The following is a 19,059-nucleotide window of genomic DNA, read 5'->3' as shown; positions in this document are numbered from 1 at the left end:
TGCAAGATCCCATCAAGATGGTTTCGCGTTGTATATATCGCGATCAGTGTTTGGTATTAATTGTAACCAGTTATACGTGAAACATTTAGGCAATTAAACCGGACCCTTGAAGCTATACTGGTTATGTTCCAGACCGCATAAACACGGAACAAGCTAAATGTAATTCATCAACTGTATTCATTCACTTGCGCAAGTACAGCCGCAGCTAATCTAATGTTCCACCGAACGTTATTTATTAATCACTATCTGATCACCTTCATATCTTCCGTTCATTAGGATTCGATAGGAACATATTTAGATAACGGAACTCAACTATCATCACGTCCTTTACCCGCTGAATAAAACTACGCGTGATTCATTATAGGTTATCAGATAAACTCTGATACTTAAGGCTCATTTCATATGGTTAAATTGTTACAATTTGCCCCTTGTTATTTGACGGATGATACGCATCGGTCCCACCAGTCGTTCTTTGGAGACATTTTAAATGAGAAATGATGTTTAATTTAGGTAATCTCGATGGGCCTCCAGTGGAAATGATCGTGGTTATCAGCATAAACAACATTAATACCAAGTTAAGAGCCTGAGAGCTTTTGCCATTTGTTCTGACCATTTCACGATGGCCTAACTTGTACGAGGAGAGGATAAAGTCTTCGACGACGAGAAAATTGCCCGAGGTCGAAGCGACAGAAAACACGCTTAGATACGACGTGTAGGGATGTGTAGGAATGTATCGTCTTCTGTCAAATCAGAACCTGATATGAGACAATCTTCTTTAAGTTGACAGAATAGACTGGTAATTAGTATTGCCATCAACAGGTGTTTGCGAGGTATTAACAAGTCCTTTGAATTTAAAAATGGGTACTCGGAAAGAAACACGAGATGTGCCAGGCAACACAAAACCGTCATCGCAAAATATTTTTTTGTTCCGGCGCTGTTGTTCCATTTTCTTGTCGTAAGATATCATAAGACGACTATAGCCATTCGATATGGAACATACTTTTTGATATATGAGATGTAATAATAACCTAATAGAAACATATTCACTAATTAGACTGCCACTTTTGACGCCGTAAAAACCGGTACAAAAATGTTATTATGTATTCCTAGCTATGCGTTATTCAAGGGGTAGATGTACGAGTCAATGTGCTCTACGTCACCAATGTTATTGTCTCAAAACGACAATTAAAATTGTGTTTTTGGCGTTTATTTTTTGATAGATTAAATTTCATGAATCTTATTTTCTATCTAATGAATATCAATAGCAATTGTAGTACATGAGTGGGTGTGCCCTACGTCATCAGTTTTGGGGCTAGACCGGTTGAATTGTCGATATTACTTACCATCAAAATGTGAGCAGTAAGGCCAGTTTACAGTGTACTGACTGTATTGTCGTTGGGTTATCCATTGTCGCAAAATACCGCGTAATGTATATGTCGTTTTTCAAAGCGTCGATTAACCTGTAAATTAGTTTTTCTTCTTATACCTACTACTACTTTAGAAGATCCCCGATCCCCCAATACCCCGTATATACCAGACTGTCCACTCTTCAAGATTTTGTCTCACGGTATTTAGTCGAATCTTTCAGATATCGATGATTTGATTTATCAGAAATTCGTCCAAGGCATCATCAATATTTCATCAATTTTCATACATCTTATATTTGGTTTATTGATGCAACTCTCAAAGATCGAATGAGATGAAACTAGTTACAGAAAAAAATAGGATCACTTAAATTCAAGTTAATCATTTAGACAATAATATGACTTGAATACAGGCGTATTTAGGCCGAAAAGCAGAAAACGATGAAATGACGATTAAAGGTTTTCTTTTGCTTGCACAGAATTGCATGAAACGATGAAACGTCATAGTAGCGATGACGTAATCGATGGTTACTGAAACTAATTACGGAAAACATTGCGGATATTGAATGCTTGACTGAATGTTAATTAAAGAACCCTTTAAGTCAGATCCTTCAAACATAATGTTTTCTGTATGTTTGTATTTTGAAGACATAGTCTGATTTAACCGGATCGAACTGATGAAATCTTCATGTAGATCTGCCAAATCCGTTAGTGCAGTGAGCGAGTTTTCGGAATAGCGCTTTACAAAATACTTGTATTATTATTATCATTAAATAGATTAGACTGAATCACTCCGCGAATCGACACACGTGAACATTGACACGCATATCCAGCGTTTATCAATACGTCACATCAAAATACGACTTACTCACGCCAATGAAAATCCTTTTTTCGAATCGATCTAGAATGGAATATATACTCCCAATATATACTGGTGGCTGATTCAGGCCACAAAATATCAAATTTATTGGAAAAGAATTTGTGAAAAAGTTGTTTTCAGCATGTGCTGTATCAACTAATAATTGTGGTAGTGCCTGAAAATAACTAACAGTGGTTTTCAGGACCTAAATGTTATTTTCAGCGGGTGCTTGAAACATACGGTGAAAAGAGATTTTTTTTCATTTTAATCAGTTTGTGGCCCAGATCAGCCGCTATATTCACACCAGTATCGCTGCCTTATTTTGTTTCCTGCACGCTAACATTTGATTGCTTTATTGCTCTACATGTTCAATGCATCACCTCATATCCCAAGCCTTGCCGACGACAATTTAAAGATAGCAAAAGCGTCATCTCGGCACAATTGCTTTTCTATTTTTCTGACGTCAATGTTGAGCAAAGCTTATTTCTTTTTTACGTGCAAAAGGTGCTTATCTTATTCGTGTTTCATGTTCAACCGAACAAGATGGATGAATCGAGCAAGTCGCCAAAAACAAGCGGAGACAAAGACTGATCGTCTTAAATGACAATGATTGAAAACCAAATGAGTCGCGACAAATTTCCAATTCAAACATTGCCGCTATGCCTTTCCACTCCCTTTAACAAATCGAAACTATCACATCCACTATTTGGATATTTGTTTATCAAATATCGATCTGACTTACCATGGACTCTAAAACGTTTTAGAGTCCATGGACTTATAAAGAATACGTCGCCTATTTCCTGCTGCGAAAATTTCCACCTTTGTTCATAATCTACGTTTGATCAGAATCAAACGACGGATTAGAACGTAAGCTTTTAAACTGATTAATCGTTGTTTGATTCAAAAGATTAATGTATTTTAATCCCCTTTGTGTTACAGGTAAAACAATGATTGACGTAAACTCCGTGTGGAATGCTTGATATACTGTATCCCACCTCCCTGATCAAACTATGTTCCCAGTAACAATACTAATTCGCACATATTCTATTTACTATACTCGAGCAGTTTCTATCAGTCAATCAGACTAAGATAAACGGCGAAACTCTGCGAGCCACCGCACTATATCATTTTATTGTGGAAACCTGCTTTATCGTGGATATTCTTAGCGCACTCTTTTCTTTGCCGTGTGTGCAGTTCGGTTGTAGCTTATTATATCAATACACGCTCGAGATGTAGCCACGTTGTTTCGGGCACGTATGCAAATAAAGAAGGGGTATATTTAATGACCGATCTCTTTTCGTCAAGTTCTTCAGACTCCGCGTAGAAAGTATCAACTTTCATTTGACAAGTTGTGGAGTCGGTAGCTGGTAGTAGCTTTCGCATCAGTAGACGCCGTGACGTGTTACTCATTTTACTAAAAAAAAACAATGATTTATTTTGTCTCGGAATAATTCATTATGAATATAAAGCCAGGTTTCAGGGGTTGTCTATTATCTGACGCGAATATTGATCAACAATTGTGAATCGAATATTTGTTTGTTTGTGTTCGGATTAAGCTGTTACAGGGATTTAGATATTTGCCCCGTTACAGTGCGGAATATGTTGAGAATCCGGGACCAAAGAAGACAAGGTAAAAGGCAAACATTAACTATGCTTATATTCTATATTTTTGTCTCCGCTGTAACTGTTGAATTTTATCTGTCTTTTTTACAATGACGCTTTATTATGACTTGAAACTTGCCTTACATGAACGATTGATTCGCATACTTTGAGAAAACGTGTATCTCACATGTTTATGTTGTACATTTTGCTAAAGAGAATTTACAGATTCGCCTTTCGTCAACATAGATTTATAGTTTCATCTTGATAGATTCATTTCTTTTCTCTCATATTAAACCCTCGGTTAGATGTCTAGTGTTCATCACGTCATCTCTGAAAATCCACAGACGAATGCCTTGCTTCATTAAAGCTCATTAGAATCGACGGGGCGGTAAGATCTACCAGCAGAATCGACGGGGTGGTAAGATCTACCAGTAATGGCAATTTTCTGGTGGATCGGGAAAAGAAGGTGCCGTAAATCATGCAACAAAAGATCGAATTCCGATTAGTTCGGATTGCGCCTTAATTCGCTTTCGTGAAAGTGAATTCATCAAAACGAGATGTTGATATGATATACCAACTCACGTATACGTAGATGTTATACTTTCTAAATGGCCGCGGTATTTTGCGAGTACTGGTCTAAACATACACCAAATGGCCAATAACTCTGGCATTTAAGTGCCGCAGCGATTTGTCTAAATTGCGGAATGTTATCTTCGAAATGTATTTTCCAATGATCTATAACCGACATTAATCCTGGGAGAGTCAGCTTGCGGACATGGCGCGAACCTTTCCACCGTTTAATGTATCCGGACAAAAGAAATGAATATGGAGATAATACGAACACTACTGAGGCACAGAAATAAATCGGCAATATTTCATCTCATAGCGTTTGAAACCAAATGAATAGGAACCAGCGAAGGCGTCCTTGGGACATAATACATTTTTTTAAATAGAAAAAAAAACATTGTCTCCAGAAAGCCATCGGAGAAACCCGACAGTTTTTGACATTCTTGATTTGTGTTGCATTTTTACAGCCGTTGAATAATAGTGACAACATTATTCAGTGAATCATTTTATCATGAATGATTTTCTTTTATTCGTTGAATGAAGCTCATCGAATTAATGATTTCATCGAAAAACAACCATGAATATTCACGTTTTACTTTGTCGGATTGATAGCAAACTGAATGTAACTGTTTGAAATATCAGCACTAATGAATATGGTGCCAACAAAAAGCATGTACGTAGCTGTGATCAGATATAATCACTAATGAAGCGTTCATTATATCATTCATATACTGAGTGATTTCTAGCGCGTTTTCCGATGTCAAAGCAAAACCACTTCAATTTATTTATGTATTTTAGGCAAAAGGTCATTATTACCGGAAAGACATTGATTCCATAAATCTTGCATATCCAATAAGGAGGAGTCACTTAATTGTTAACAAAGATAGCACGGGTAGCGATATAACGGACTTTTATGTGGAAATGTCGACGCCGAGAATTGGTCGATTTCACTTCAATGAAAAACTGTAATATCAATTCAGTCAATTTTCCGCCTAGAATGTGATAAATCTGCAACGGTTAACGCATCGTCAGAAAATTGTCACCTTCGAAAATATTTCTTTCACACAGGACGAATCCAGCTGAAATATCCGTTTATGTCGTTTCAGATCAATATACCGAATGGAACAGATAACGGCGTGACGTCACAACATTCCAATTCCGCGGCGAAAAGATGGATCTATCTCTTTTGAATTTCACGCTGAATCGTGTCAACGGTTCGATTGGTACTTTTAGAAATGGAAACTTATCAGAGTTCCTCAGCGGCGTAATGCAACGCATGTCGAAACAAAATAATCCGGAAAATTCGGCTTTGGCGATTGTGTTTAGCCTGATTGTTCTTGTGTCCATATTCGGTAATTCACTTGTAATATACGTGATCGTGCGGAATAGACAAATGCACACTGTCACTAATATGTTCATTACTAATTTAGCGTGTTCCGATTTATTGATAACACTCCTTAATATTCCATTCAACATTGCGCGGTACATCCTCGATGATTGGCCATTCGGCGATGGCATGTGTCACGTGATGAATTTTGTCCAATCATTGAGCGTGTACGTGTCGACTTTTACGTTGACCAGTATCGCTATCGATCGATACCAAGTGATCATTTATCCGTTGAGACCAAAAATATCCATCCGATGGGCGATCACAATCACTATAATTATGTGGTTGCTCGCCGGTGCTATGGCTTTGCCCCATGGTATTTGGCACGGTCAGGTCCAAGCCGGTGTTTGGCTCGTTGGAAAGCAAAAGCGTTGCACGAGAACATTTCCGAACGCCGAATTCGAAAGATATATTTTCCTGGGAACATTCCTCACACAGTTTTGTATCCCTCTTGCTGTTATAACCCTGGCGTACGGACGAATTGCGCAGAAACTGTGGATGCGAGTGACGTTAGGCCACGTTACGCAAGATCAACAGATCATACATTTAAGGACGAAGAAAAAGACGATTAAAATGTTGATGGTTGTTGTGGCGGTATTTGCGATGTGTTGGGCACCGCTACATATTTACTATTTGCTGGTCAGGTTTCCACCAACGACTGATTTCCGACACGGACCGAAAGCTCTGTTTTCCTGTTATTGGATCGCGATGACGAGCGTCTGTTTCAACCCGTTCATCTACTGCTGGATGAACGAAACGTTTCGCGGAGAAGTGATGAAATGTTTACGATGTATGACGAAAAAGAAGAAACGTCGCGTACACCCGGGCCACGAGGCGTTACGCTCCGATCGCAGTGGCCGACGACATCGCTGGAGCACTACTAGATCTACATCGTCCCTAAGACGCATGTGTAATGGTGACAGGTTGCACATGCATCAAGTGAATTTACCGATGTTAAATTCACATCGCAGCAACAACAATGCAAATAAACAGCCGAGTCCACCACCAGATCCAACGAGGAGGTCTGAGGATAACGGGACTCCAGATACGATGCAAACAAATCCGGACAAAGATGACGATAAGTTAGAATCTTTATCTTATCCGGATATTCATCAACACAGTTGTCAAATCTAGATTCACCGAACACAGGAATGACAGCAGCTTTTTGAAAAATAGATTTCATCCGCGAGCCATCGGATCGAAGAGAAATGTGAACATGAGCAGGTTAGATAGATTCACCATCGACTCCCGTAGATTATACTTATAAGTAATTGGTAATATCGTCCGACATTTTGAGTTGACGAGTTCAAAATGAAGAGCAATTGAAAACCTAATAACGATTGAAATGAATGTTAAACGTTAATTGTAATATAAACTCTGAAAAAAATGGTGGAAAGGAAAGCGCACCGTGACGTCAGCATTGCCTCGAACAGTTTCGTTTCGTCAGATGTTTTCCTGCGGTTTATAATTAAAGTGATTTTCAAGCTCCTAATTATTTCATAGCGGGTATTTTGTTCCATCGTTCAGCATGGACGACGAGGGAAGGAGGGCACTGATTAAAGATTGATGATCATCGCCCCTATCGTCGTTCCTCATAAAATCAATATAAAACCTTCTCCATCCACCGAGATATTTTTTTTTTGAACGGTTGGCAGTCTTTCCGATGATGACGTGCAAATCAATTCCCCGTGGCAAAATCCATCACAATATTGAAACTGAGTAGAATTAACTCTTGATGGATATTAAAATTGATTTTTCTCCCCAGATCGCATACATAAAAATGACAGCGCTTGAAATTTTCGTGAAAACACATTCCTAGAAAATCCCTTTCGTTGCAAATATTCGCGAGTCCTGTGTAATGAGAGGCTAGCATATTATATATATCATATCCTTGAATTACTATAACAATATAGATATATTTGTATCGTCCACTATGTAAGGCCGCTTGCTAATTTGATTTATTTTAAATCAATATTAGTTTGATATTGTTATTTTTTAATTAGATGGCGAGGAAGAGAGAGAGGGAGAGAGCGCGCTATCCTGTCCTGTGTATCCACAATATTGTCCGTAGCCGGATCGCCTCCTTAACATTAAAATGAACTAGTCCTTCGTTGAAGTAGAGACAAACTCATCAGGAAGGTCGTAAATCAACCATGAATTGGATCACTCGATTCCACTATATTCAAGGCTGAATAAATGACACATAGAACCCTTAATGACCTTATTTAACACATTAAGGAGATTTCGGTATAATTATCGATGTAAAAAAGCATCCTAAAATTGGAGCCGTAGTGTGTGACTATATTTTAATGGGAAGTTCAAGTCGAGGTCAGATAATTTGCCCCTGGTCTCCTCTCCCCTAATTCACATTCATGAGTTTTCAGCAATAGTGCGCGTCTCACTGCGCGCTCTGTCATTATTCATGCAGCTTCAGAGATTCCCACAGCGATTTTTATCGTGGTGCCTTTATAGTTCGGAAAAACAAACGTAAATCTCAAATTCAAATGATGTAGAATATGTCATAGTATCTTCGGGTTAAACGATTGCATGTAAACTTTATATTGTACACAATGATCCTTGAAATCACTTTTCGGTGTATGACGCAATCGACAACATTACTCCGATTTTACGAGAATTAATGCGGGCTTTAACTTGACTTCCTTGTATTTACTTTATGTCCGTTTATCAAAAAATAACAAATAACACAAACAAATACAAACAAAGTAAGTAGATGAAATAGGAAATGAGAAGGGAGGAATTAGAAATGAGAGCGAAACAAATAAGGCTACAAAATTACTACTTACAGCACTCGTGAGATATACCTTTATCTAACCAAGGAGGGGCAGTGGAAGCCACGAACATAGAAATACTGCAAACCATGTAAACTTGTAATCTTAAGCGTGGACCGGAAGATAACAGATATCATCTGGTAGAAAGACTAACTAAATATCAACAACAATAGCTAGGAACTGGAATGACAGTACAGAATATGAGGCGCTGAGAAAGCTATAATAACACATTTTCGTAATACACAAGCAGACGACCTTGACATTTTCTCCAAAATGTATCAACTTTTCATTTCGTCTTAGTTAACGACCATCCAGGTTATGTTTTATATAATTAAGCATTACTAGTTCTCTCGTTATACTGAGGTTAATCAGTGCTATGAGTTGAAGTTCTGTTCATATACTACATGACTGTCTAATGTATTTTCATTGTGCGAGTGAATTTATGTTGTTTTATTATTTTTACACGGAACTCGGAGAAAGATTTATGCTATAAAGGAAATAACGTGTAGGGAGCACTCAAGTAGATCGAGTGTACTATTCTTGTTAAATATTTGTAACGTGTGTGATATCAGAAATTATCCTCTGTATATATCAAATTCACTGTAGTTTATTTACCTTAAAGTGTTTACAATTGACAATAAAAAGCTATTCAAAGTTATTGTTTTGAATTATATTTTATTCTATTGTTTAAATCTTTGGAATGCAAGTTTCTAACTATAAAGGAGATTGATCATCATATATCAACAGACAATAATTTTCAGAAAATGTGCATGAACTTTATTATGGTGAAATAATCAACCTGATATTGGAAACATCGCTTACGAAGAAGGTAACCACATAAAGAAAACTAATGAAAGCGATAGTAACATCAATGACAAAAAAGGTTTACAATATTTCTGGTGACGTCGAAATCATTAATATTCTGAAACCCTAAGAGTCTGAGCCGAGTGTGGATTTATCATCACCAGTTATGTGCAAAACCTTACACTAGTTTATTTCTAAATATTTGGATTTTAACCCATAACAATTTTGGTGTCCGACTTTTTTATCGTCGTTAACATCTTTTCGCGCACGATCAGCCCATTCAGCATCTTTTTAAGGACTCGCTACAGTATGACTAACTGAAAATTAAATTGTAAAACATGTATTTGAGTTAAAATGATACCGATATTTATCACGTTGTGGGTCTTGGCAGCACTTAGAATGTTCTTCAATCATATATTATGAACTGAATATTTACATTTGACGATCCTCAGTACCGAGTGGAACTGGTTTAGAAACCCATACCATTCCGGCCATATCTTCTAACCAGTAAGTTTTACTAACAGCTCCCATTGCATCAGATATATCTTTCTAAAAACAAATCCATCTTTATCTGAATATTTTGTAATTTTTTCTGCAAATCAAATCGTCAATTTCATTGCTTTTGAAACATTTTCTTCTCAAGTTTGATTAATCAACGAGTGAAGCATTAAAGTCGTGTGCTGAACTGTATGAAGTATCAGGGGACCCGTGCGGTTTGTATCATGCTCCCTCTGCAGGGACTCGAACCTGATGGCATCGCTACACTCAGCCACGGCACGAACCCCTGCATCAGTAGACCGGGTGCGCAGGTACATGCGCAGCTTTCCGAACGAAAACTGGCGGCACCAATCAGAATGCTCGTTGTATAATCGTTGAGGCAAATTTCAAGGAAGAACTATAAATGGGAAAACCCGGGCTAAAATAAAACTGGATTTCTGATTGGCTAAAAATCCCATCATCTGAACTGCGCATGTATCTGCGCACACGGTTGATTATGGCAGGGTTTCGTGCCGTGGCAATCTCGATGCCATCAGGTTCGAATCCCTGCCGGGGGAGGATGGGTTTGTATTTGCTTACTGCGTAACTAAGGAGATGTAAATAAGACTACGGCGAGTGTTACGGTCTATGGATGATGAAATTTGCGTGCACACGAGCGGCGGTGGTTACTTCATTTACAAATCACTTAAATTATTCACCATGAAACTTACCGGCGGAAAACGAAGAAATTGACTTGTATAAAAAAAATCATTGAAGTTGGACACAACACGGACAAAATAAACAGAATGACGTGATCAATGCTCCTCCGTATATTGTGACTAAAAGCTTGTAAAGATTTTTTATATCATTTTTTGCTATCCGATTTGATTAGTGGTTCGAACAATTACTTACTGCTGAAATCATATCCGTGCGTTGTGTAAGTTTGAAAGAACCATGAAGCGACAACGACTCGTAGCAGCTTTGACTCACGTGTATTCGACAAGCTGGAATAAAAAAAATTAAAGCGCTGCTGAAATGTCCCTTTCTAGATTATCTAATATCTAATGACGGAGACTCGTCAACTATAAGGAGAAAACAACTCCGGTATAGATTATGTTTGACGTACGCATTCCGAGTGCTTCCATTTTTGAGGCGATTGTCACTGTTTCTCCAAACAAACAGTATCGAGGCATTTTCTTACCAACTACTCCAGTCACCACAGGCCCTAATAATATAATGTAATGAGTCATCTTAGTATTGCGAATCCATTACACCAGATCTAATTACGGTACGTATGGAGAAAATGCACGTTATTACCTGTATGGCAACCGATTCTCAGACGGAAAATCTTCCCCGGTAAATGAGGTATTTCTAGAACGTTGATGTGATCGAGAAGTACTAATGCCAAGGAACCAATTTCTTTAGAATGCTCGTGAGATTTAGTTCGATTTGGAAGTCCTATATATATATATATATAGAGAGAGAGAGAGAGAGAGTGAGAGAAATAATGCGTAGACTTATTAATAACCCACAGCAAAACTACAAAATCGGACGACTTACCCGAGACAACCATATACGCATCACCAATCGTTTCTACTTTATAAACGTTGTATTTAGCTATATGTTCGTCAAAGCAGGTGTAAAGATTATTCAGCATATTGACAACCTAAAAATGCGTAAGAAGATGAGTAAAGAAACAAAATAGAAATGAAATAATAATGTGACAATATATAAGACGGGGTTATTCATACCTGTATCGGTGAACTTTTAGAAGATATTTTTGTAAAACCTTCGATATCTGAGAAAAATATAGTGACTTCATTAAAGGTTTCAGGATCTACGATCTCACTCCGTTTCAACTGTTCAGCTACTTGTTGGGGCAACATCTGATAAAGCAAAGTATCAGTGCGTTTCTTTTCAGTGCGAAGTCCTTTTGTCCTGTATCATAATAATCAGAATATTGTTATGATATACTATCAAAAAAAAACAAACTATAAAAACAGTTATCGTAACCCTGCAATTAAATGAAACATATATTTTCTTAATTGTCTATATTAAAAGAGTAGGAATAGAGATTATACCTTGTGGCCAGACTCAATGAATATTTTTGAATTGCGGTTGTCAACGTATAAACTGCATTGAGAATTATCGGGCACATACTGATAACCAATGCAAATATCGTCGCTATGATTGCCATCTTTATCGTGTCTTCTCGCAGTTCCGCGTCCAGTAAACTCAAAATGATGTTACCAAGTTGCATTTGTGTTTCTTGAAGATGTTGCAGATACAAAGACATTAGCTTATGCCAGTATTTCCCACGCTCTATAGAGCCTGGTTCCGATGCGTTATTGCTACGCACTTCTGCTCTCATTTTCTGGATGATTTGGTTGAAAGTTTCATTATTTTCGATAACGTGTTCGAACAACTGATCGACGAGCGGTGAAAAATATCTCGCTGAACCAAACGTTACATTGGCTTGATCTTGATTTTCAAGGAAATTCAAATAGTCGTCGATACGATCGAAGTATCCCTGAGAGAAAAAAATTGTGCCCAGTCCACGCTCCATTCCGAAGTTGTCCTTCGATTGAATTATCTCAAAGTAAGCGACGACGTGTTGCCATAGTTTTCCGGCTGGGACCTCGGTGACAGATTTGATAAGCCATTCGAGAAAGACGTTGACAATTTCCGAATAGAACGACAATTCGTCTGTCAGTGTTGTATTCGAAGTGTCCAAACTATACCTATGAAGATTAATATAATTCTGAAACATGTCACCCGTTTCAAATTCTCTTTTCCGATTTATCAAAACCTCGTCCGCGGGCCAATATGATAGATTAACAACGGCCGAATCTGTAACAGAATACTGTTTCATCAATAGAGCCTTAGATTCGGCCCCTCCGTCCTGTCCTATAACGCTAACGTATAACGCGCTCAAATCTCTTTCCCTTTGAACCTGATCCAATACAGTTCCGACTTCTGTACTGAAATAAACCACTTCTCGTAAACTGGATAGTTGATTATGAGTTTCAATCATATCGGAGAAAACATTCGCCGTTAACGCTAGTAGAATGGCTAACGGAACCATAGCTATCATAAACATTTTTGTTAGTTGATATCTTTTGCCTGTCTTGGTTAGGGGATTTCCTATTCAAAATTTAAAAAAAAGATAATTGGTGAGAATGAGTTCAGTGTTTTTGGCCTGGTAATTTCACGACATGCAAAGGAAATACATCAACGCAAAGTATTATTCTGAGATTTCAATTTACGAAGCGAAATGAATTTTCGTCAAATTCTATACAGAGCTATTCATGATTAGAATTTACCTTCGCATGATATGAGCAGTCTGTTTGAATTCGACGGTGAAACCTGGTATAGTTCAACTACGGCTGCGTCCAACTCAGACGGTGATAATGAATCAACCGAAGACATAACATAGTGCTTCGATTCGTTTAGCCCCTTTTGTCCCGGGGCGATCTTAACGTTTTTATTTATCAACCAAGACATCGTGGTACTTCGAAGCTTGAGCACGATCTAAAATTATTGAGATGAAATCAGCGTACGAAACTCAAATCAGCTTGTAATTATTTCGTTAACTTATTAATCGATCATGTTGAAATAATTCGTATCTATTTCATCGGTATTTTGGTAGTAATAATTACAATCGAGTAAGCATGTATGATATCTTTATAATTCTATCTTGTTTTATGCTTAAAACTATTACGATGATAAACTGATTTCTCTTCTAGGTTACAACGTGCAATATTTAAGTGGTAGCTTACCCTATTACGCAAAGAGTATCACCAAATTGTTGAAATATCTGTTAGTTTAAAATATTGCAGTCTTCCCGATAGAAAATCCATGTTTGATGTTCACCGAATGATTTTGATATAACATGGCTTTGTTTCGGAAACCGTAACCAAGACAATGTAACACGATATTCTCTGTGAGACTAATTAAATATCCTGTAATGACACCATTTAGTCGCCCTAGGAGGTCCACTAATACCCTTCACCTGAACTAAACTGAAAATGAATCTAAGAATTTTGTAATCTAATCATTAGACCAGGCAACTAGAATGTTACACACAATCAATAAGCTCTGTCAAAAATGCTCTAGTTGAAAGGAATTTTGGATTTGATTTCAAATTTTAGATTTGAACATTGACTACCATAGTATATTCGTATAGTATATTTCATAGTACAATTTTTACTTCTTATCCACCCTAACTATTCAAGGCTAGCTACATCTCACTCCAGTATCGTTTTGATTGTTCATGTTTAATCAGATAATCATGTTTACTTTGCTTTTAGTAGGAAATGATTTGAAATAGTCGTTTCATCCGACAGTCGTTTCATCCACCAAACATCCATCCTACGCTAATCGCTACTATAACGGATGAAGACGAAGTCCAGAAAGTTTTCCTGTAAGCTCCAAATTTTGAAACCTTTTGGTCTTCATCCGTTATTAGTGTGGGATTTTCTATATATCGTTACAACGCGGAATAGAATTTCTCCAATGGTCATCCACATCTCATTATGAAGCACTAGTTTTACGAAGCGAAAATTATGATTAGTGACTTATAATAACTTTCTCATTTTTAATGACTTCGTGTCATTTGATCATAATCACCTCTTCCCTGGTAATAAGAACGAATTGGCCAAATGGTGGATGGTACGCAGGCACGGTTACTTGTCGCTGTGTTCCAAATTCCATCTTACCAGTTACCTGTCGCATCAAAGGTTAACCATTTTTAGCATCAAAAGTGGAGAGCGGGCTCATCTTTTTGGTGGATTGTTCCCATTCTGTGTGATCTTTTCAATTACGAAATTAACTTGATTTTATAGATGAAATTGTCCTCCGAGCAATCCTTGATTCAACTACAATTCCCCGAAAAAATTAACCGATGACGTAAAGAACACTCCATTTAATAACATAAATCGGGTTTTTTATTTTTTGAAATGTGTACAATATCTAAAAGCACGATGCAACACTTTGATCCTTGACAATAGTGCCAAGTGGTTATGATATTTTCTGGCCATATTACATTTTTTACAGGTATCAATACACCAAGAGTGTCAGGTACGTGCGTTTACGTTCAACAAACAAAGTATAGTATATAATGTAACATATGAATCAAATTATATCTCAATATGTCGTGAAACAATCCTCTTGTGTTCGAGCATAAAACGAGCCCAATTATAGGCTTGGATAAATAACATACAAACCAATCAATCACAAAAAAATCAAAGAATAGACATCGGATTTAATAATTCGCATTAATTCATAGATAAATGAAAGAAACATCAGATCATCCAGTATCTGTATGGGTGAAGGATAGTCTATACTGCGAGCAAGTTGTTTTTGTAGATTGATTGGTTTGGTGTTTGACGTCATTCGATAGCACTGACAGAACTTCCCGTGCACGACAAAGGCCTCGATGTCGTAGATATCGTGTCTTTAGCATATCCCAGTAAGGATGCGTATTTGGTGCCAGGGCCTCCGATACTTCCATCTAAATCGAAAGAAATGAATAAACAAAGATGAATAAGCTATGGTGGTTGATTCGGGACATGTCATTATTATTCTCATCCCCCACGAAAACGTGCAAAAATAAATATTACCGCGCAAAAACAAACTTTTTAAAGTTTGCTTTTGGTTGAAAAAAAATATTGACACGTCCCGAATCAGCCACCGTGATAAGCTATACCTATTGAAAACATAATATCCGACACCGAGATTAAGAAATTTACTTTCAAAGTCCTCATCGTCGCTGTAAGAAGGTACATGTTTGCGTGCCATTCCCTGTCTATCCATCAACCAGTACGTCACTTGTTCACCTCTCCACGCATCTTCCAATACCGGGTCACCCTTAAAACAAACAATATGTAAATCTGTGAATATCTTAGCATAAAATCACTCAATGCGCAGCTACTACGCATAAGAAGCGAAAGGTGTTACGCTAACTTAATAACTACGTATTCGTCTTGTTTTTCAAAAAACTCTTTAATTTAATCATTAATCATCAAGATTACCTTCACTACGTTTTCTTCACGTTTGACCATCACGAATCCTCCAACAGCATTGAGCGCCAGGTAACTACTTTCACTTAGATGGACCTGACACGCTGCAACAAAATAAAAGCGTAGAATTATATCTATTACCTGGAGTCAGAGTGGATTTTGAGGTTTCACATCGAACTTACGTTTTCCGAGCGCTTCCATTTTTGAGGCAATACTGACAGTTTCACCAAACAGACAATATCTGGGCATCTTTTTACCAACCACTCCCGTGATAACTGGTCCTGCAATATCATACAGTTATCAGTTCAATACGTAACGAAACGACAGTGTGACACCAAAAACATTTTTAACCAATCCTCCGTCATAATGCTTTCAAAAAGATTTTTCTTGTATATCGTTCTTATAATTTGCAAACGTTTACTTTTCTTCTGCAGTCCTTCCACAATTTCTTCCGAAAATAATCGAATACTAGTAAAAACTTTAATCCTATTTTCCCCTGTTCTCTTGCATTAAATGACTATAAAACCATTTTTTATTTTTTCCGCTTCGCCCTTCCATTTTTTATTCAAAAGACCCATACTCCAAGTAATTAAGAATAGGTTCAACAAAGAACATCTACCCATATGACAGCCGATTCTTAAACGGAAGATCGTCCCCGGTAAATGCGGTATTTCGAGCAGGTTGATATGATCTAAAAGATCAAGCGCCATAGTAGCAATTTCCGTTGAATGTTGCTGGCCATTTCTGTTCGGTAAACCTGAAATCAGAAGAGCAATACAGTCAATGAAGGATGAATAGCGACTTAATTCAAATGCCACAAGATCAACGGTTTTACCTGAAACAACCATGTATGCGTCACCAATTGTTTCTACCTTATAAACATCATATAAAGCGATTCTTCGATCAAAACACGTGTATAAACTGTTGAGCATATTAACCACCTGTAAACATGTAGATTATCATCACTAACGATTCAATGTAAGCAATCTATAACCATTTATATTTCTTTGTGTTTAGCACCTGAATTGGAGAACATCGCGCGGAGATTTCTGTAAAGCCGACAATATCAGAAAAGAAGATCGTTACTTCCGAATAGATTTCGGCGTCGACGATTTCATTCCGTTTCAACTGATCCGCCACTTGTTTCGGTAACATCTGATAAAGAAGTGTATCTGTGCGCCTTTTTTCTCGATTCAAAGCTTTGGTCCTTAAAAGACGTTGTTCAGAAATGAATTAACTGATCAAATATATAAACGAAGATATAATCTGTTACTTACCTGGCCGCCAATGTTAGAGAATAACTCTGAATGGCGCTAGTCAGTGCGTACACTGCATTTAGAATGATGGGACACATGATAATCACAAGGGCGAAAATCGACGCTATAATGGCCATCTTGATTTCATCTTCTTGCAGTTCTGCATCTAGTAAACTCAGAATACTATTACCAAGCTGCATTTGGGTCTCTTGCAGATGTTGCAAGTACAAAGACATAAGCTCGTGCCAAAACTTCCCTCTTTCGATGGATCCGACCTCCGACGCGTTATTGCTTCGCACTTCTGCTCTCATTGTTTGAATCAATAAGTTGAAAGTTGCATTGTTTGCGATGACATGCTCGTAGAATTTATCAACGAGTGGCGAGAAATAACGAGCTGATCCGAAAGTTGTATTTGCTTGATCTTGATTTTCTAAGAAGCTGAGATAGTCCTCTAAACGATCAAAGTAGCCTTGTGTGAAAAAGATAGTACCCAGCCCACGCTCCATTCCGAAGTTGTCCTTTGACTGGAGAATCTCAAAGTAAGCGACGACGTGTTGCCATAGTTTTCCGGCTGGGACCTCGGTGACAGATTTGATAAGCCATTCGAGAAAGACGTTGACAATTTCCGAATAAAACGACAATTCGTCTGTCAGTGTTGAATTTGATGAATCTAAACTATATCTATGCAAGTTGATATAGTTTTGAAACATTTCCCTTGTTTGAAATTCAGATTTTCGTTTAATCAGGACAGCGTCCGCGGGCCAGTATGATAAATTAACTACAGCTATATCGGTAGTTGGATACTGTTTCATCAATAGAGCCTTAGATTCAGCCCCTCCCTCTTGTCCTATAACGCTAACGTATAAGGCGCTCATATCACGCTCTCTTTGAACCTGATTGAGCACGTGTCCAACCTCCGTACTGAAATATACAACATTTCGTAGCCCTTGAATCTGATTGTGATTCAGAATCATTTCGGCAAATACATTAGCTGTCAGACCCAGCAATATAGCAAGTGGAACCATAGCAATCATTATCATTTTCATTAGCTGGATCCTTTTTCCTTTACTTGTCAGGGGATTACCTACAAAGTCAACACGAATTAATTCAGATTAAGAACCAAGTTTTTCTCCAGCCAAAGCATTCTAGAACATCTTGGCCCATACAACTTAATGTCTGTGCCTGACGGTACGGTTCAAGCGTTTTGAATTATCTTTTACTCACATGTAAAATTAGGTTATGTGACTTACAAGATTCAATGAGTATTAACGCAAAAAGAACATACCTTCGCAAATGTTAACAAATCTGCCGGTGTCATGGGATACATTGAGCATGTCTAATATAGTTGCATCAAGTTGTGATGGAGTCATAGAACTGGCCGATGATAGTATACTTGCACCACTGCCGTTAGAGCTAGGGCAAACTTGGTTTGCCTTTCGGCTCCGTATCAGCCACGACATGATTAAAGATCCTATACAGAATAGTTTTGATATTGATAAACGAATTTGTAAGATGATCGGATTGCTGCGAGGTTTGATATAGGGAGAAGTGTTTAATGACAAATATCTACTGTAACCCAGCTCTTAAGTGGCATATTCTACTACGACATCGTAATAAACGATATTCTCATTGAAACAAATTACAGCGAAAAATAATTGAAGGTTTGTTAAACCATACATAAACGTTAGAATATTCAGTTGAACCTCAGACACATACTACTTTACGGAAAATATCATCCCTTTATCAATTTGATATACTTACTTACCGTTCTAGGTATTGCTAAGACCAACGTTCCATAGCTTTTAGAAATAGCCGAATGATGTCCCTAGAGCACGCCACAAGTTTACAGAGACGAGATATCAAATTTCAAGAAAGTATTAATTTCATTTCCTCAGGGCTGATGAGCCACGGTAATTAATTTCCGGCAGAATCAA

The 19,059-nt window shown here is 37.7% G+C and overlaps 3 protein-coding genes across 3 annotated transcripts; 1 reads left to right on the top strand and 2 right to left on the bottom strand.

Moving 5' to 3' along the window:
* The first annotated feature begins 5,563 nt into the window (after positions 1 to 5,563).
* LOC141899154 (G-protein coupled receptor 83-like) lies at positions 5,564 to 6,913 on the top strand. Its single transcript, XM_074785310.1, has one exon. The coding sequence runs from the start codon at positions 5,564 to 5,566 to the stop codon at positions 6,911 to 6,913; it is 1,350 nt and encodes a 449-aa protein (XP_074641411.1).
* Positions 6,914 to 9,475: 2,562 nt separating this feature from the next.
* LOC141899153 (uncharacterized) lies at positions 9,476 to 13,353 on the bottom strand. The gene is made up of 9 exons (XM_074785309.1): positions 13,173 to 13,353; positions 11,931 to 12,993; positions 11,601 to 11,787; positions 11,410 to 11,515; positions 11,167 to 11,268; positions 10,976 to 11,074; positions 10,762 to 10,853; positions 9,809 to 9,921; positions 9,476 to 9,689 (listed from the first exon to the last, which is right to left on the bottom strand). Exons 1-9 carry the CDS (start codon positions 13,351 to 13,353, stop codon positions 9,686 to 9,688), a joined length of 1,947 nt encoding a protein of 648 aa, XP_074641410.1. The 3' UTR covers positions 9,476 to 9,685.
* A 1,886-nt stretch (positions 13,354 to 15,239) lies between these two features.
* On the bottom strand, positions 15,240 to 18,585 carry LOC141899152 (uncharacterized). Its single transcript, XM_074785308.1, has 9 exons — positions 18,411 to 18,585; positions 17,147 to 18,209; positions 16,890 to 17,076; positions 16,705 to 16,810; positions 16,489 to 16,626; positions 16,052 to 16,150; positions 15,882 to 15,973; positions 15,600 to 15,717; positions 15,240 to 15,361 (listed from the first exon to the last, which is right to left on the bottom strand). The coding sequence occupies exons 1-9, from the start codon at positions 18,583 to 18,585 to the stop codon at positions 15,240 to 15,242; spliced, it is 2,100 nt and encodes a 699-aa protein (XP_074641409.1).
* Between the last annotated feature and the right edge of the window lie 474 nt (positions 18,586 to 19,059).

This window comes from Tubulanus polymorphus, chromosome 2, assembly GCF_964204645.1.
Source record: "Tubulanus polymorphus chromosome 2, tnTubPoly1.2, whole genome shotgun sequence".
Taxonomy (NCBI): domain Eukaryota; kingdom Metazoa; phylum Nemertea; class Palaeonemertea; order Tubulaniformes; family Tubulanidae; genus Tubulanus; species Tubulanus polymorphus.
Note: the sequence above shows the minus strand (reverse complement) of the source record. Positions and strands in the feature narration are given on the sequence as shown.